Source organism: Oxyura jamaicensis, chromosome 1 (assembly GCF_011077185.1).
Source record: "Oxyura jamaicensis isolate SHBP4307 breed ruddy duck chromosome 1, BPBGC_Ojam_1.0, whole genome shotgun sequence".
Lineage (NCBI taxonomy): Eukaryota > Metazoa > Chordata > Aves > Anseriformes > Anatidae > Oxyura > Oxyura jamaicensis.
The window spans coordinates 202,655,431-202,668,584 of record NC_048893.1 but is presented as its reverse complement, the minus strand read 5'-3'; the positions used below and the strand labels follow the sequence as shown (position 1 = coordinate 202,668,584).

The 13,154-nt window shown below is 45.6% G+C and overlaps 1 protein-coding gene across 2 annotated transcripts in view; it reads left to right on the top strand.

The window, feature by feature from the left end:
* Window positions 1–13,154, top strand: part of FCHSD2 (FCH and double SH3 domains 2) — a 141,993-nt gene that overhangs the window by 126,430 nt on the left and 2,409 nt on the right. For both annotated transcript variants that reach the window (XM_035343767.1, XM_035343760.1), the window contains 7 exons: window positions 1,761–1,922; window positions 7,823–7,957; window positions 8,683–8,766; window positions 8,899–9,076; window positions 9,451–9,671; window positions 10,973–11,102; window positions 11,277–11,359. In XM_035343767.1, the coding sequence (XP_035199658.1) occupies window positions 1,761–1,922; window positions 7,823–7,957; window positions 8,683–8,766; window positions 8,899–9,076; window positions 9,451–9,671; window positions 10,973–11,102; window positions 11,277–11,359 (993 nt within the window). The remainder of the gene's footprint in view (window positions 1–1,760; window positions 1,923–7,822; window positions 7,958–8,682; window positions 8,767–8,898; window positions 9,077–9,450; window positions 9,672–10,972; window positions 11,103–11,276; window positions 11,360–13,154) is intronic.

The following is a 13,154-nucleotide window of genomic DNA, read 5'->3' as shown; positions in this document are numbered from 1 at the left end:
GATGGGTCAGTTTTTGGACGTCGCTTCTCTTTAACTGGGTGTTCCCTAAATCTTAGCTGAAGCCGATTTTTTTTTTTTTCTCTCATGTTCTCGGTCCTGTGAACACCGTTTGCAGTACGTGTTAATCATTCACCTGAAGGCTGCTCGAACGGAGAAGTGGAAACTGGTGGCCAAGTGCCCGTGGCCTTTCCCATGGGAAACGTTTCTGGGACGCGCCCGATCCTTCGCTGTCCCTCCCTGATTTCACTGGGAGAGCTTGCGTGGGCCCACAAAGAAACATTTCGCGTAGCAAATGGTGCTCTTAGCTTCTTTTCTAAAAGCCACATTTATTCTAAGCAGAATTATAACTGATGTTACAACTGATGCAGAAGTAGTTTCATCGCTTGAAACAGTTTTAAAGCCACCTGTGCTTAGTTTCAAAGGGGAAAGGGCCCCGCGGTTAGGTGGCTAGCTGGACGAAAGTCATACCTAAGGGCTGAGTCAGTCATTTCCTGACCTACCTTCTTCATAGAAACACGCTGGTAAAGAGCAGCAGCTTGGCAAAACCAAGAAAAACAGCGGCGTCATTTCAGGCCACCGCCAAATTTTGCGTCTAGCGAAGGTTTTTTGGACGTGTAAGGGACACGGACATCCATGGAGCACCAGTTAACACTTCAATGCGCCGTAAATATATTCCTACCGAGTCTGCTGCACTACAGGGAAAATAATTTCACTCCAAATTTTGCTTAGACCAGTCTTTTTTTGCTTGGCTTTGGTTGGGTTTCACCGGCGTCGATGGCGGCGGTGCTGCAGGACGAAGCTGCCCAGCTCCGTGGGTGAAAAAGGGGCTGAAAACTTTGCTGCTGGCACTGAAACTTGCTAAAAACGAGCAGTGCTGTGAAAGGAAACGCGGGAAAATCCGCGAGGCGGTTTGGTGGGCTGGCGTTGTTGCCTCCGCGGTGACTCGCTGCGGGAGCTTTGGTAAATCCCTTGAGTTTTCTTCCTCTGATGAGCGATGGTGGAGGTGCCGGACAAGGTATCAACATCTTCAGTTTCATTTCAAGGTTTGCCTCGTGCTTTCTTTGAAAAATCTGCTGTGTCTCTCGGTGTTACCGTTTCCGTTCCTTCGGTTTGTCAGATCATTTGGACCGGGGCGGCTGTTGGCCGCGAATTCATTACAAGCCTTGGCGCTGTCGGCCAGGGAGCGTGCCAGGATGCTCAGGTGAACACAGCTGCCAGAAAACTTGCACTTGTCGTTCTGTTACGAAGGCGAAATCGCCGAAGTGTGGGGCTGATTAAATTTGGGGGAGGGGGGAATTAAAAACGGGCCGTTCCCATAACCAGCAAGCTCCCTGGAAAGCGGCCTTCTTGCTGCCCTTGGGCTTTGTGCGAGCTGTGGTTGTGCGAGGGAATTGCTGATTTTAAAAATATCCTGAAGCCCTGGGTCTTGTCGGGGTTTTTGCACTTCTAAAATCATCTAAACTCACTGACCACCCTCTATATGAATAGGAAGTTAGCGGGAACTAGTAGATATTTCAACCACCACCCTGTGAAACGGGATATGCCTGGAGTTGTACACCTCTAGCAAACCCTTCCCTGCCTCTTGGCTCACGCCGCGTTTCTGGAGGCAAGGAAATGAAGAACTGGATTCGTTTCTGCTTGGAGCAGCTTTCTGAGCCCCCTGAGTAATCTCCGGATCCGGAAAGGACGTAATTGAAAGGGGGCAAGGAGTGAAATGTAACCCTGAAAGAGTTCTGATTTTTGCCTCTTTCTTTCCTCAGATAATTAAGCTGAAAGCAGAAGCCCGCCTCGACCTGCTGAAGCAGATCGGCGTCTCTGTGGACACGTGGCTAAAAAGTGCAATGAACCAAGTGATGGAAGAACTGGAAAACGAGCGCTGGGCGAGTCTTCCCTCGGTGACCAACAACGGCTCCTCGCACCTGGTACGGTTTCCAGCGTGTAAACCTGGCTTTGTCTCCACGTTGTTCTTTTCCAGTAGCAGCTCATAACTTCGGATCGAGTAGAAACCCAAACTGGTAGCATTTGGTTCTTCAGCTAAGCAGAAAAAAAATCTTCTGGTAGCTGAACTTGTCTGAAGCATGTTTCTGAATTTAACGCAAGAAGCTGGGAAGGTAGGATCGCTGGGTTCTGCTGCTGGGTTTACTTTAGATTGATTTTCTGGCCTTGGACGAGTGCCATCACGTTCATTTTCCATCTCCCGGAAAGAAAAATGTCTGCATATTTCTTTGAAGCTTCATTAGGAGTTTAGGATGTTAGCTGAGCTGTCGGGATGAGAGGCTCTTTTTCTTTTCCAAATGTTTAGAAGAAAAAATGTTGACTCTGCATCCTCTGTTCACGAGTAGTTTGTGTGCAGAGCGCTTTGAAAGTCGTCAGGAAAGCTGAGCCCGTTGTCTAAATCGATTTGGGCAGGCGAGATGAAAATTTGATTCATTCCGAGTCAGTGTAAGGCTTGGGAAATCGGGCTGGTTTCCTGTGAATCGCTCTGAGCGGTGTTAATATTCCTCTCCAAAGAATTTGTCATCATTTCAGATGTTACCACTGCCCCACCTGCAAGTTACTGCCCCGTTATTTGGGGACCACCAGACACTTGTCTTTCTGCACGAGTAGCTAGAATTCGGAGCAGAACCGAAGTGAAATGGGAAGCAAACATGACCACCGCTGCATTTCATCCAAAGAGCCGGTAAAATCTGCAACTCTTAAATCCAGTTGCATGGATATGTCTCACTGTATCCTCAGTCACTCCAACGCTTTGGAAAATTTCATCCACAGTACACAACATTTAACTAAAGTGTGGCTTGGATCAACGTAAGGTTGATAAAGATTTTGTTCTCAGTTGTACAACAGACCAGGTGGGTTTGTAATGTCTGCGGCTCATTTGCAAAAGAAGCCGCAGACATCACCTATGTTGAGTGCACCCTCAGTAAGTTTGCAGATGACACCAAGTTAGGTGCGTGTGTCGATCTGCTCGAGGGTAGGAAGGCTCTGCAGGAGGATCTGGAGAGGCTGGACCGATGGGCCGAGGTCAACTGCATGAAGTTCAACAAGGCCAAGTGCCGGGTCCTGCACCTGGGGCGCAATAACCCCAAGCAGAGCTACAGGCTGGGAGATGAGGGGTTGGAGAGCTGCCTGGCAGAGAAGGACCTGGGAGTGATGGTTGATAGTCGGCTGAATATGAGCCAGCAGTGTGCTCAGGTGGCCAAGAAGGCCAACGGCATCCTGGCCTGTATAAGAAACAGTGTGGCCAGCAGGGCCAGGGAGGTGATCGTCCCCCTGTACTCAGCTCTGGTGAGGCCGCACCTTGAGCACTGTGTTCAGTTTTGGGCCCCTCGCTACAAGAAGGACGTGGAGGTGCTCGAGCGAGTCCAGAGAAGGGCTACGAAGCTGGTGAAGGGTCTGGAGAACAAGGCTTACGAGGAGCGGCTGAGGGAGCTGGGGGTGTTCAGCCTGGAGAAGAGGAGGCTCAGGGGTGACCTTATTGCACTCTACAGGTCCCTGAAGGGAGGCTGTAGCGAGGTGGGGGTTGGTCTGTTCTCCCACGTGCCTGGGGACAGGACGAGGGGGAATGGGCTAAAGCTGCGCCAGGGGAGGTTTAGGTTGGATGTTAGGAAGAACTTCTTTACCAAAAGGGTTGTTAGACACTGGAACAGGCTGCCCAGGGAAGGGGTTGAGTCCCCATCCCTGGAGGTCTTTACAAGACGTTTAGATGTAGAGCTTAGGGATATGGTTTAGTGGGGACTGTTAGTGTTAGGTCAGAGGTTGGACTTGATGATCTTGAGGTCTCTTCCAACCTAGAAAAATTCTGTGATTATATGTTTAGCTTGGGGAAAAAAAGCACGTTTTAATGTCATTTAAGAAAGAATAAAAAGAAAACTCTCTTTTTCCTCCCTTCTCCCGTCCCGCAAAATGATGTGTTTCAAAACAAGCTGAATCAAACAGCTGCCCGAACCGAGAAATCCTGTCCAGAAAACAGGAAGCTCTACAAGAGCTCATAATCTATTTATTTTTTTCCCTCCCCCTGCGAGGCATGCGATGCTGAGCTGTCACCTTTGGCAGTGCTGCTAACCAATCTGTTGCTCTTCACCAGCAACCAACAAAAATAAAATTCCTGGAGGCTGACTCAGCTTGCCTCAAACAAGCTGAATTTTTTCTCTGCGTGTCCAGCGTGTGTGGCAGAATATTCAAACCAAGCTGGGAGGCTTTTGTGAAGTCTCGCTCTGGGTGTGGGTATTTCCTTCACTCACAGTCTTCATACACTGTTAAAGTGATGTCATTCGCACTTTTTTTTAAAAAAAACCTTTTTGATAAATTCTTTGGGCAGCCGGAGCGTACCTTCTGCATACCAAAACTTTAGGGGAATGGTTTCTCGTAGCACTGCAGATGGATGGAGAACGCCCTTTGCAGCAAGCATGCATTACCTGTTCCTACCTCTTTCTTGTGTCTTTTCATGGTTTTCTGCTTTTTTTACTGGTTCCTTGGTAACGGTTAAGTGGCAAAGCCTTCCAGGGAAGGTCTTTCTTGGATGTACAGATATTCTCATGTCCGCTTCAGTTCCCAAGAGGGAGCGAGCATGGAATAGCAAACACCTCTTGTACCCACCCTAGTCTTCTGCAGGATGTTGGGACGTCTCCTGTAGGATGTTCTTCGCTTCAGTTCACAAAAGGGAGTGAGCATGGAACAGCAAACACCTCCTGAACCCACTTTTGCCTGCTGCAGGCTGTTGGGATGTCTCCTGTAGGATGGCCCACGTAGGGCTCGGACACTGACGGCGATGTGCCACGACGGCTTGTAGAGCAGGCTTTACTCCCATCATTAGTAGCACGATTCAAGTCAGATTAAAGTCGTAACATGCAGATCTGCCTTTCAGACTTCCCAAGCAAGGAGGAATTCTTCTGCTGGGTTTTATTTCCAGCCCTTCCTGGCCGTGATCGATGAGGAGAAGCCACATCGCTGCGCTGGGTGGTGTTTTTTCCCCTTTCTTCTCCTTGTGCTTCACATCCTTCGGCTTCCCGTCGGGCGATCAGCGTCCCGTTGGATGCTGCCCAGCGCCTTGTTCTCCATCCCATCACACATGCCGACAGCTGGCCCTGCAGCCAAAGCCCCGCGGGTCCCTGGCGAGCTCGCCGATGCCACGGCGTGGGAGGTTAAAACTCCGGTTCCTGTTTTCCCCTTTTACACTTACGTACGCTCCCGCTTAAAAAAAGACGCTGTTGACCTTGGCAGGCCGGATGAGGACAGCCTGGGGATGGAATTCGTGGAACTGTTACAGGAATTACACTGCAATTATCGGAGAATTGCTGCGGCCTGAAACAAGCAGCACTTTCACTTCAGCCTGGCTCACAAGTCGGCTCTCTGCCCTCCTTACGTCGCCGTCTGCTCAGCAAGGCTCTCAGGGTATTTTCTTTTAAGGGACTGAAATGAGGAAAACAGCACTGATGGCTTGATAGCCGTGTATTTATTTAATAAATAGCTTTTATTATACATTAAATAATCTAATAGAGATTTAATGTAGAACAGCTTGGATTGGAAGGGGCCTTCAAGATCATCAAATTCCGATGTATTTATTTACAGTAAGCGGGAGGAGTTAATATCCCAGCACCCATCCAGTCGGCTGACTTTCTGATAGCACGATGAAATGCATCCTCTTGGAAGGGAATACCTTTTTTTTTTTTCCTAGTGTAGATGCCAAGAAAAAAAAAAAGTGTTAATCATCATTTTGAATTGCGGAGTCGTCTGGAAGACGTACGCAGTGCCGCTGTTACGTGTTGGTGGGGCTGGGAAACCCTTACGCTGCCTGCCTCCGGGATAGCAAGTGCATATGTAATGGAATCGATTCAAAAAGGAGGAAATTGTTATTTGTTATTATATTATTTATATATTTTTTATTCTTATTTATTCAAAATAAATGGAATGTATTTGCCACGTAGGAAGGCGTGCTCTGCTGTTGACAGGGTCAACACGGATAGATAAGGATAGATAAGGAGAAAAAAAAAGAGAGAGACTTTGGGTTTTCTTTTGCTATCAGTTGTGGAACAAAACTAGATACGTATTTGCATTCTGTTTCAGACGTAGAATCAAGCTGTCTTGACTCCTTCTTACCTGCCTTTATCCTTGTTTTTCTGTTTTTCTGTCATTTATCCTTGTTCTTCTGTTTCGTCCCTTCGGTACCGCTCTGGCTGATGCATTTAGTCTCTGCTTACGGTGTTTTTCACTACCAGGCTGCGTAGAAAGAGGAGCTCTATGAACCAAACTGCTAAGTTTTCTGTATCCTTAATGCTGTTTTCCCTCCGCGTGCCAACTTCGCAAATGATTCCCTTCAAGGAGCTCGAGCAGCCCACACACTGAAAATTAAACCGTATTTTTCCTCCTCGTGTTAGAAAACCAGGAGCAGATGTTCCACGAACACGTCCTTCTAGACGTGATACACCAATTTCCATGAGGTTTGTGGCTGGCAGCTGGCTGGCAGCTTCGGCTGCTGGGACGTAGACCACGCACAGCAAAAACCAGTTAGAAACTGGAGGGGAAACCTTACGTTTGCCATAATTTACAGTAGGTTGCTAATTTATCCAAGCATTAGCTAGCTGGGACGGTGAGTTCTTCTTAGTACATCCATGAGCACCGGGGTAGCAATGGATAGAAATTGTTCTCGAGTGAAAATAGCTGGCGGAAATTCATAGGAGCTACAAGGAGGTGTTATAAAAATGAGCAAAAATCAGAAAATCATCCAGCTTTGTGATCTGCTCCACATCTAGAGCAGCAAAATACTCTCCTCCTCGGAGTATGTTTATGTTTAAATATGATATATATATCTATGCATATATATTATCTATGTATAAGGGTATAAGTATATTTTTCTAAGCAGAAATAAAGGGAAGAAGGCAAATACGTAGGCAAGTCCTTCAAATCAAAGGCAACGCTGCTATCTTCGCACGAGATAAAATGTTTATTCAAAATGCAGTCTGGGCACACGGCCAAAGCACAGTGCTTGTCGGCGTTGCCCCGACTGCATTTACGGAAACCTGCCTTCTTCCAGCATGTTGACTCCAGCTTTTATTGAAACTTTTACGGCTAGTTTTTCAATCGTAATTCTTTCTCCCCGGATTTTTTTTTTAATGAACTGCGGCAAATACCTTGCGCAGAGCGCACCAGGTGGAAGGAGGCCGAGGTTTTGATTTCTTCAATTTAAGCATTTCCTCTGCAGTTTCATTTTGTAACTCGTGGTCACAGGTACATTAGTCTTTTAATGGCACAAATTCTCCGTAACCGACCTTTTTTTTCCCAAGAAACTATTTGCTACGGCTCTGAAATGGCATCTCCAGAGCACATTGGTCACATTTCGTAGCTTATGTAAAAAAAAAAAATAGCTGTCCAGCTCTTGAGTTACAGCTTCCAAAATCTTTTAGTGATGGCTTTAAAGTACACGGGCCTGGGCTTGAATAAAGAATTACAGCTGAGCTGGGCAAAGATGGGACTTGGTGACAGCTCTTATTCATCTGCTTCCCTTATTGGCTTTGTTTGATGATTGTCTTCCCGACGTTGAGACCCACAGGCTGAATAGTATTTGGTCCTGATTTCCCTCTTTTATTTTGCAAGGATAAAACTTGCATTGTGTTATTGTGCGGTCACTGACGTTTCGATAATTGTAAACAGGAAAAAACAAAACCACCCACCCAACCAAAAAAAAAAAAACCCGAAGAATAGTGGTTAATTCACTGCATTGTTGCTTGTTCACTTCTTTTTATTTAACACATTTATTTTGACATGAGATTTGCTTTGACTGCACATTCAGTTCGACTTCATTGTGACGAATTTATGTCTTTAATAGATGAACGCCGATGCAGAAAAAGAAGAAGGTGAAGAGTTTGAAGACAGCATGGATGTTTTTGATGACAGCAGCTCTAGTCCTTCTGGTACTCTAAGAAATTATCCTCTCACCTGCAAAGTCGTTTATTCGTATAAGGTTTGTCATTTTTTTCTTCTTCTCAATTTGTGTCTGATTAGAAAAATGAGCCCTACAATGAGCACACATAACACACACAGCACAGCCTGGGGGAATTGGAGCTAGGATGCCGACATTAACTGTGTCTGATAGCGAGATGTGGAAAGCACAAGGAGCACGTAGAGATGTCCCTGTCTGGCTCCTGGCAGCCCAGCTGAGTGCCTGCCATCCGGAGGTGTTCTCATTTTCGGTGCTGAGTCTGCAGGGCTGTACCAGCAGTGTTATCGGTGTCCGGCGCGCCTGGGCGCTGCTCAACAAAGCTGCTCTTTGTACTGGAATAGTGCAGCCACTGTTGGTGAGCTAAAGCTTTGCTGACAAACTGCATTCATGCTGTTTACCTCTGCTCGCGCTGTTGGGTCAGCCGTAAATCACACCGCGTCGGGAGCCGAGGCTTTGAGTATGGAGTAATTAGGGTTACAAAAGTAAACAGGGCTCGACAGGCTGGGTGGTATTCAGGGGGCTTCCATCTGTCCTCTTGACTGAAAAAGGCCTTGCGGATGCCATGGGCACTCAGAAGAACCCCTTATTAAAGTACTCTAAAGTATGCTATAAGACTTTTTAACTTTTATTGATTTTAAACCTAATTTCTAACAGGATTCTGCATGACAATTCTAATTTCTAATAGAATTCTGTCCCTTGCACCCAAAAACACTTCTGGTTTCTAATTTTCCTGTTACGCACCTCAGGCTTCGCAGCCGGATGAGTTGACCATAGAGGAACACGAGGTGTTGGAGGTCATTGAGGACGGCGATATGGAAGACTGGGTAAAGGTATCATTTTTCTGAGGTCGTTTTCTTTTCGCTATTACTTTTAGAAATAGAACTTGCGACGTAAGAAAGTGTTTGGTTTATTTTCAGAGTAGTAGGCAAAAGCAGAGCATGTGTTCTGGCTTTTATTTACAGGCACGGAATAAGGCGGGCCAGGTGGGTTACGTTCCGGAGAAGTACCTGCAGTTCCCGACATCGAGCAGCCTGCTGAGCATGCTCCAGTCCCTTGCAGCACTGGATAGTCGATCACACACCTCAAATAATTCAACGGAGGCTGACTTGGTCTCAGGCAGCCTGAATGGAGACTCCAGTGGTAAATATTAATAAATCAGGAAGTAGTACGTTGAGCTTGCTCTCAAGCGCAGTCTGCGTATTGAGTTCGGAGGTTGCACGTGAGAATTTCACAGAATCACAGAATCGTTTAGGTTGGAAGAGACCTCCAAGATCACCTAGGCCAACCTCTTATTTCTCAATTTCTCCTTTTTGACCTGTACCTGAGTACATCTGTTTGTAATAACTACCTAAAACCAAGAATCTACAGAATTGACTTGGCTATCTTGTAGAGTTGCGATTAACGTTAACTAAAATTAAGGAAACCTAAAATAATTGGATTCAGCAATTATTTATATAGTACTTGGGTTTTTTTCAAGCTGATGCTGATTAATTACACTTTTTTTCTTGCCACAGTCTGTTTCGTAAAAGCACTTTATGACTACGAGGGCCAGACAGATGATGAGCTGTCCTTCCCCGAAGGAGCGATCATCCGCATCTTGAACAAGGAGAATCAAGATGATGATGGGTTTTGGGAAGGAGAATTCAACGGGCGTGTTGGGGTATTCCCATCAGTACTAGTTGAAGAGCTTACGGCCTCAGAAAATGGAGAGACTCAGTGGATTGGAGATATTCAGGTACGTGGAGAGTTGTACGTGTGGTGTTAGCTTGTTAGGGCATTTTCCTCTAGGAAATCCACCTCCTGCACACTAACTCTTTTCACGCCGTGACAAGCTTTGACAAGCTTTGAGCTTTTCCTTTGGCTGGTAATCTACTAGATATTACGAAAATGTGACTTAGAAATAACCCAATACGGGAAGTTTTGCAAGACTGCAAAGATCTGCTGCTTTAACGGAAAAAAAAAATAGAACAAATTAAAAAAAAGAAAAAAGTGAATGCTTACCTTTTAGCTCCTTACCCAGCCCAATAATTACCAACTGATGTGTTTTGGCAAATGCAGCAGATTTGTGAATAAAGGAAAGTATTTGGGTAGAAAGGAAATGAGCCAAGGAGAAAATTCACAGTCTACTTCTTGTAATTAATTCATGGCATGGACTGAGACATCGAACAGAACCTGGCAAGAAGAGAATTGCAGGCTCTCTTTAGCCCTAATTTAATGTTTTCATACTTAAAGCTGGTCTGCGTCTTCTCAGTTTTTGATGGGGAGAATACTGCTGAATATTGCCTCTGTAATCCCTGCATTACGGTAGAAAATCAGGCGCCTTCTGTAACTGTGGCCCTGGAAACTGGACTTCCATGTGTCCTGCAGACATCTCTCCAGTATTTTTATTCTTTGATTTGAGAAGACCGTGAAGACAGAGAAGTGTTCAGCTGCATCCCCGGGCACCTGAGTTTCTCTGTTCTGACTGAGCTTCGCTTAACCTGACAGAAAAATGCCAAAGCGCCGCCTGCGTTTAAATGGCTAGGAATGCCTCGGGGCTGTCAGAGGTAACCAAAGAGACACCTTTGGACAAACTTCGCACGTGTTTGTGCCACGCGATACTAACCGCTGGTTTTGTTTCATATCGTTTGGTTCAGTTACATGCCGGGGTGTTACTGCTTCTGTGTTTCCCTCGACGTTTAAATGGCACAAAGAGAACTGAGCTGTTAGATCAGTTTTATCACGTTCCTGTGTACGTGTGGAGAGGCACGCTCGGCCAAATGGCTTTCTTTTTTTTTCAGATAACCTTCAAAAAGCCTGTCTAAATTACACCTGGGGAAGGATGAAAATTTCTGCTGGGGGACAACCTATGATTTAAAAATAGATCTGTAATCGCTGTTGGATATCTTGGCTTTCCTCCCCTAGGAAAGCACTTTTATCAGATAGTTTTTCCCCAGACAAAAGTTCCTAGCATACTAATGCCCCAGAGAACCTCTCATGCCTTGGTGTGTAGATAAAAACTGAGGAGGAGTAAGGCTTTACCTCTCTCTCACGCAGGTATCCCCGACTCCGAAGCCCAGTAACGCCCTCCCGCCGCTGCCGCTGTACGACCAGCCTCCCACTAGCCCCTACCATAGTCCAGATAAAAGAGGTTCCCAGTTCTTCCCCAGATCGCCGTCAGCTAACGGTAAGAAGTTTTGTGATGGCCAGAGAAGCAGTGCAGCTCAATGCTAATTTAAAATGTTTAATTTAAAATTTAAATTTAAATAAAAAAAATAATAATAAAGCTTTTTTTTCTTTTGCAACATAAAGCTAACTCGGCAATGACCTGTTTGCGCTGTGTCGATGTTTTCCCTTTCAGAAAACAGCTTCAGCTCAGAGTCCCCTGGATTCTCACAGCCTCCGCGACTCCCTCCTGAATCTTCATACGGCAAACTGCGACCTGTAAGTTTCAAATGCCGTTTTCTGTTGATGTCACCGGGTTTTAAAGCCAGGTCGTGTCACTAGCCTAGGTAAATCCCGCACAGGGGCACTCAGAGCAGTGGAATTCCCGCGGCCTGTGATACCACACCTGATGGTTTGGCTCTCAGTGCTCTGCAAATCCAATTACTCCGTATAATAATAGAGCATCTCGGAAGAACGGTGCGAGGAAAGGTCTGTTCACTCCCCTTTGGTAACACCACAGACGTGTCAGAAGGCCGTAGGACACGAGAGCTATTTGAGATAAGTGGGTACTGGAACAAAACAAAGCCGCGCTTGTTTAAACAATAAGTCACCGACTGGGCTTAAAAATGACCTTGAATTTTATCCGTCCCCTTTGTAGCCAGCCTGCCCTTCTGCATCTGCCTTGGTAGCTGTAATAGCTTCGTGTCTCTTTGTCAGGCACATGAATTGTGAAATCTAAGCTGGGAGGAAATTGTTTCGTCTGTAATGTGGATGTTAGTCAATAAACGGCCACCAGCTTTCAGGGCTTTGGGAGATGACTTCTGCTGTCGCCACACGTAACACCCGCTGAGCAGAACCAATAAAGAGGTGCTGAATAAATGCCAGAACGGTTTAATCGTATGATTTGTACAAGTGCTTTTTTTTTTTTTTTCCGGAGGTTGTGTTCCCAGCCACACGACGTGCTGGCAGACAAATCTGCTTGGTGTAATGTGCAGTCCTTGGAACTCCATTGCATTTAGGGCTAATTTTATTTTTTTTCCAAACTGCTTAATTCGAGGATTTTGAAGTAAAAAGTTCTTAACGGTGATATCCTGTACATTTTGTGATGCCTTTGCTGCCTAGACAGAGAGAGGGCTCTTGCCAGAAAAGCAAAGGGAAAATTTCATCACTTAAATCTTGCAAAGTTCATCTGCTAGGGTTAACTTTGAACCAAATTTGGGGGATTTCAAAGCCCTGCAACAAACAAGGTTTAACATCCGTGTTTTCCTAACATTTTTAATGAATGAGTTTGCAGAAAAAGTATTTTTTTTAACGAATATTCTAAAATACATTCAAATAACCCAGCAGCCAGTGAGTTAGCCTTAGTGAGATACAGGCGAAAGATACAGAGCTGCACTATTAAACATGGAAGCGCTGAACAGAGAAGCTGCAAGTTATCTCGTTCTGGTGAAATGACTGATTCAACTCTTTCATTTTGTAGATTTGTATTTACTTAATGTGTTTCTTGCAGCTGAGCGTCTTTTCAAGATACTACAACAGCGTCATGTCTTAATTAAAGGGATTTCTCGTAGTATAGCATTTTAAATATGCATGTTTTTAAAATATTGTGTTAGGGGAGTGCTGACAGTACCAACCAGGGCTGCACAGCTGTTTCATACTCCACAATTCGTGTTTTTCATAGCGAGTCACTCTGGTGTATTCTGAAAACATGCGATAAAAACCCTGCATGGACTTTAAACCCCCTTTAAACCCTGTTAAAGCCCAAGGAAATGCTCCGTCAAGAGCAAAAATAACTTCATTGATGTGGCAGAGTATAAAAATGGCATTGGAGCTCAGGTGTTTATCACTGAGGTCGGTGATTGATTAAATATGAGTAAGCTGCTTGGATGCACTGGGGCATTTTCTACTTCCCAGTCCACGTTAAAAAAAAAGCCACCTGAGACTGGTGACGGGACGATATCACAAAGAGCATCGATGGCTCGGTTGCGTTCCGTACCTGAGGTCAGGGACAGCTGTTGTTGATCTCAATATGTGGCCCGTGTCTTTGCATCGCGTCGAGGCACGAGCCCAAAAT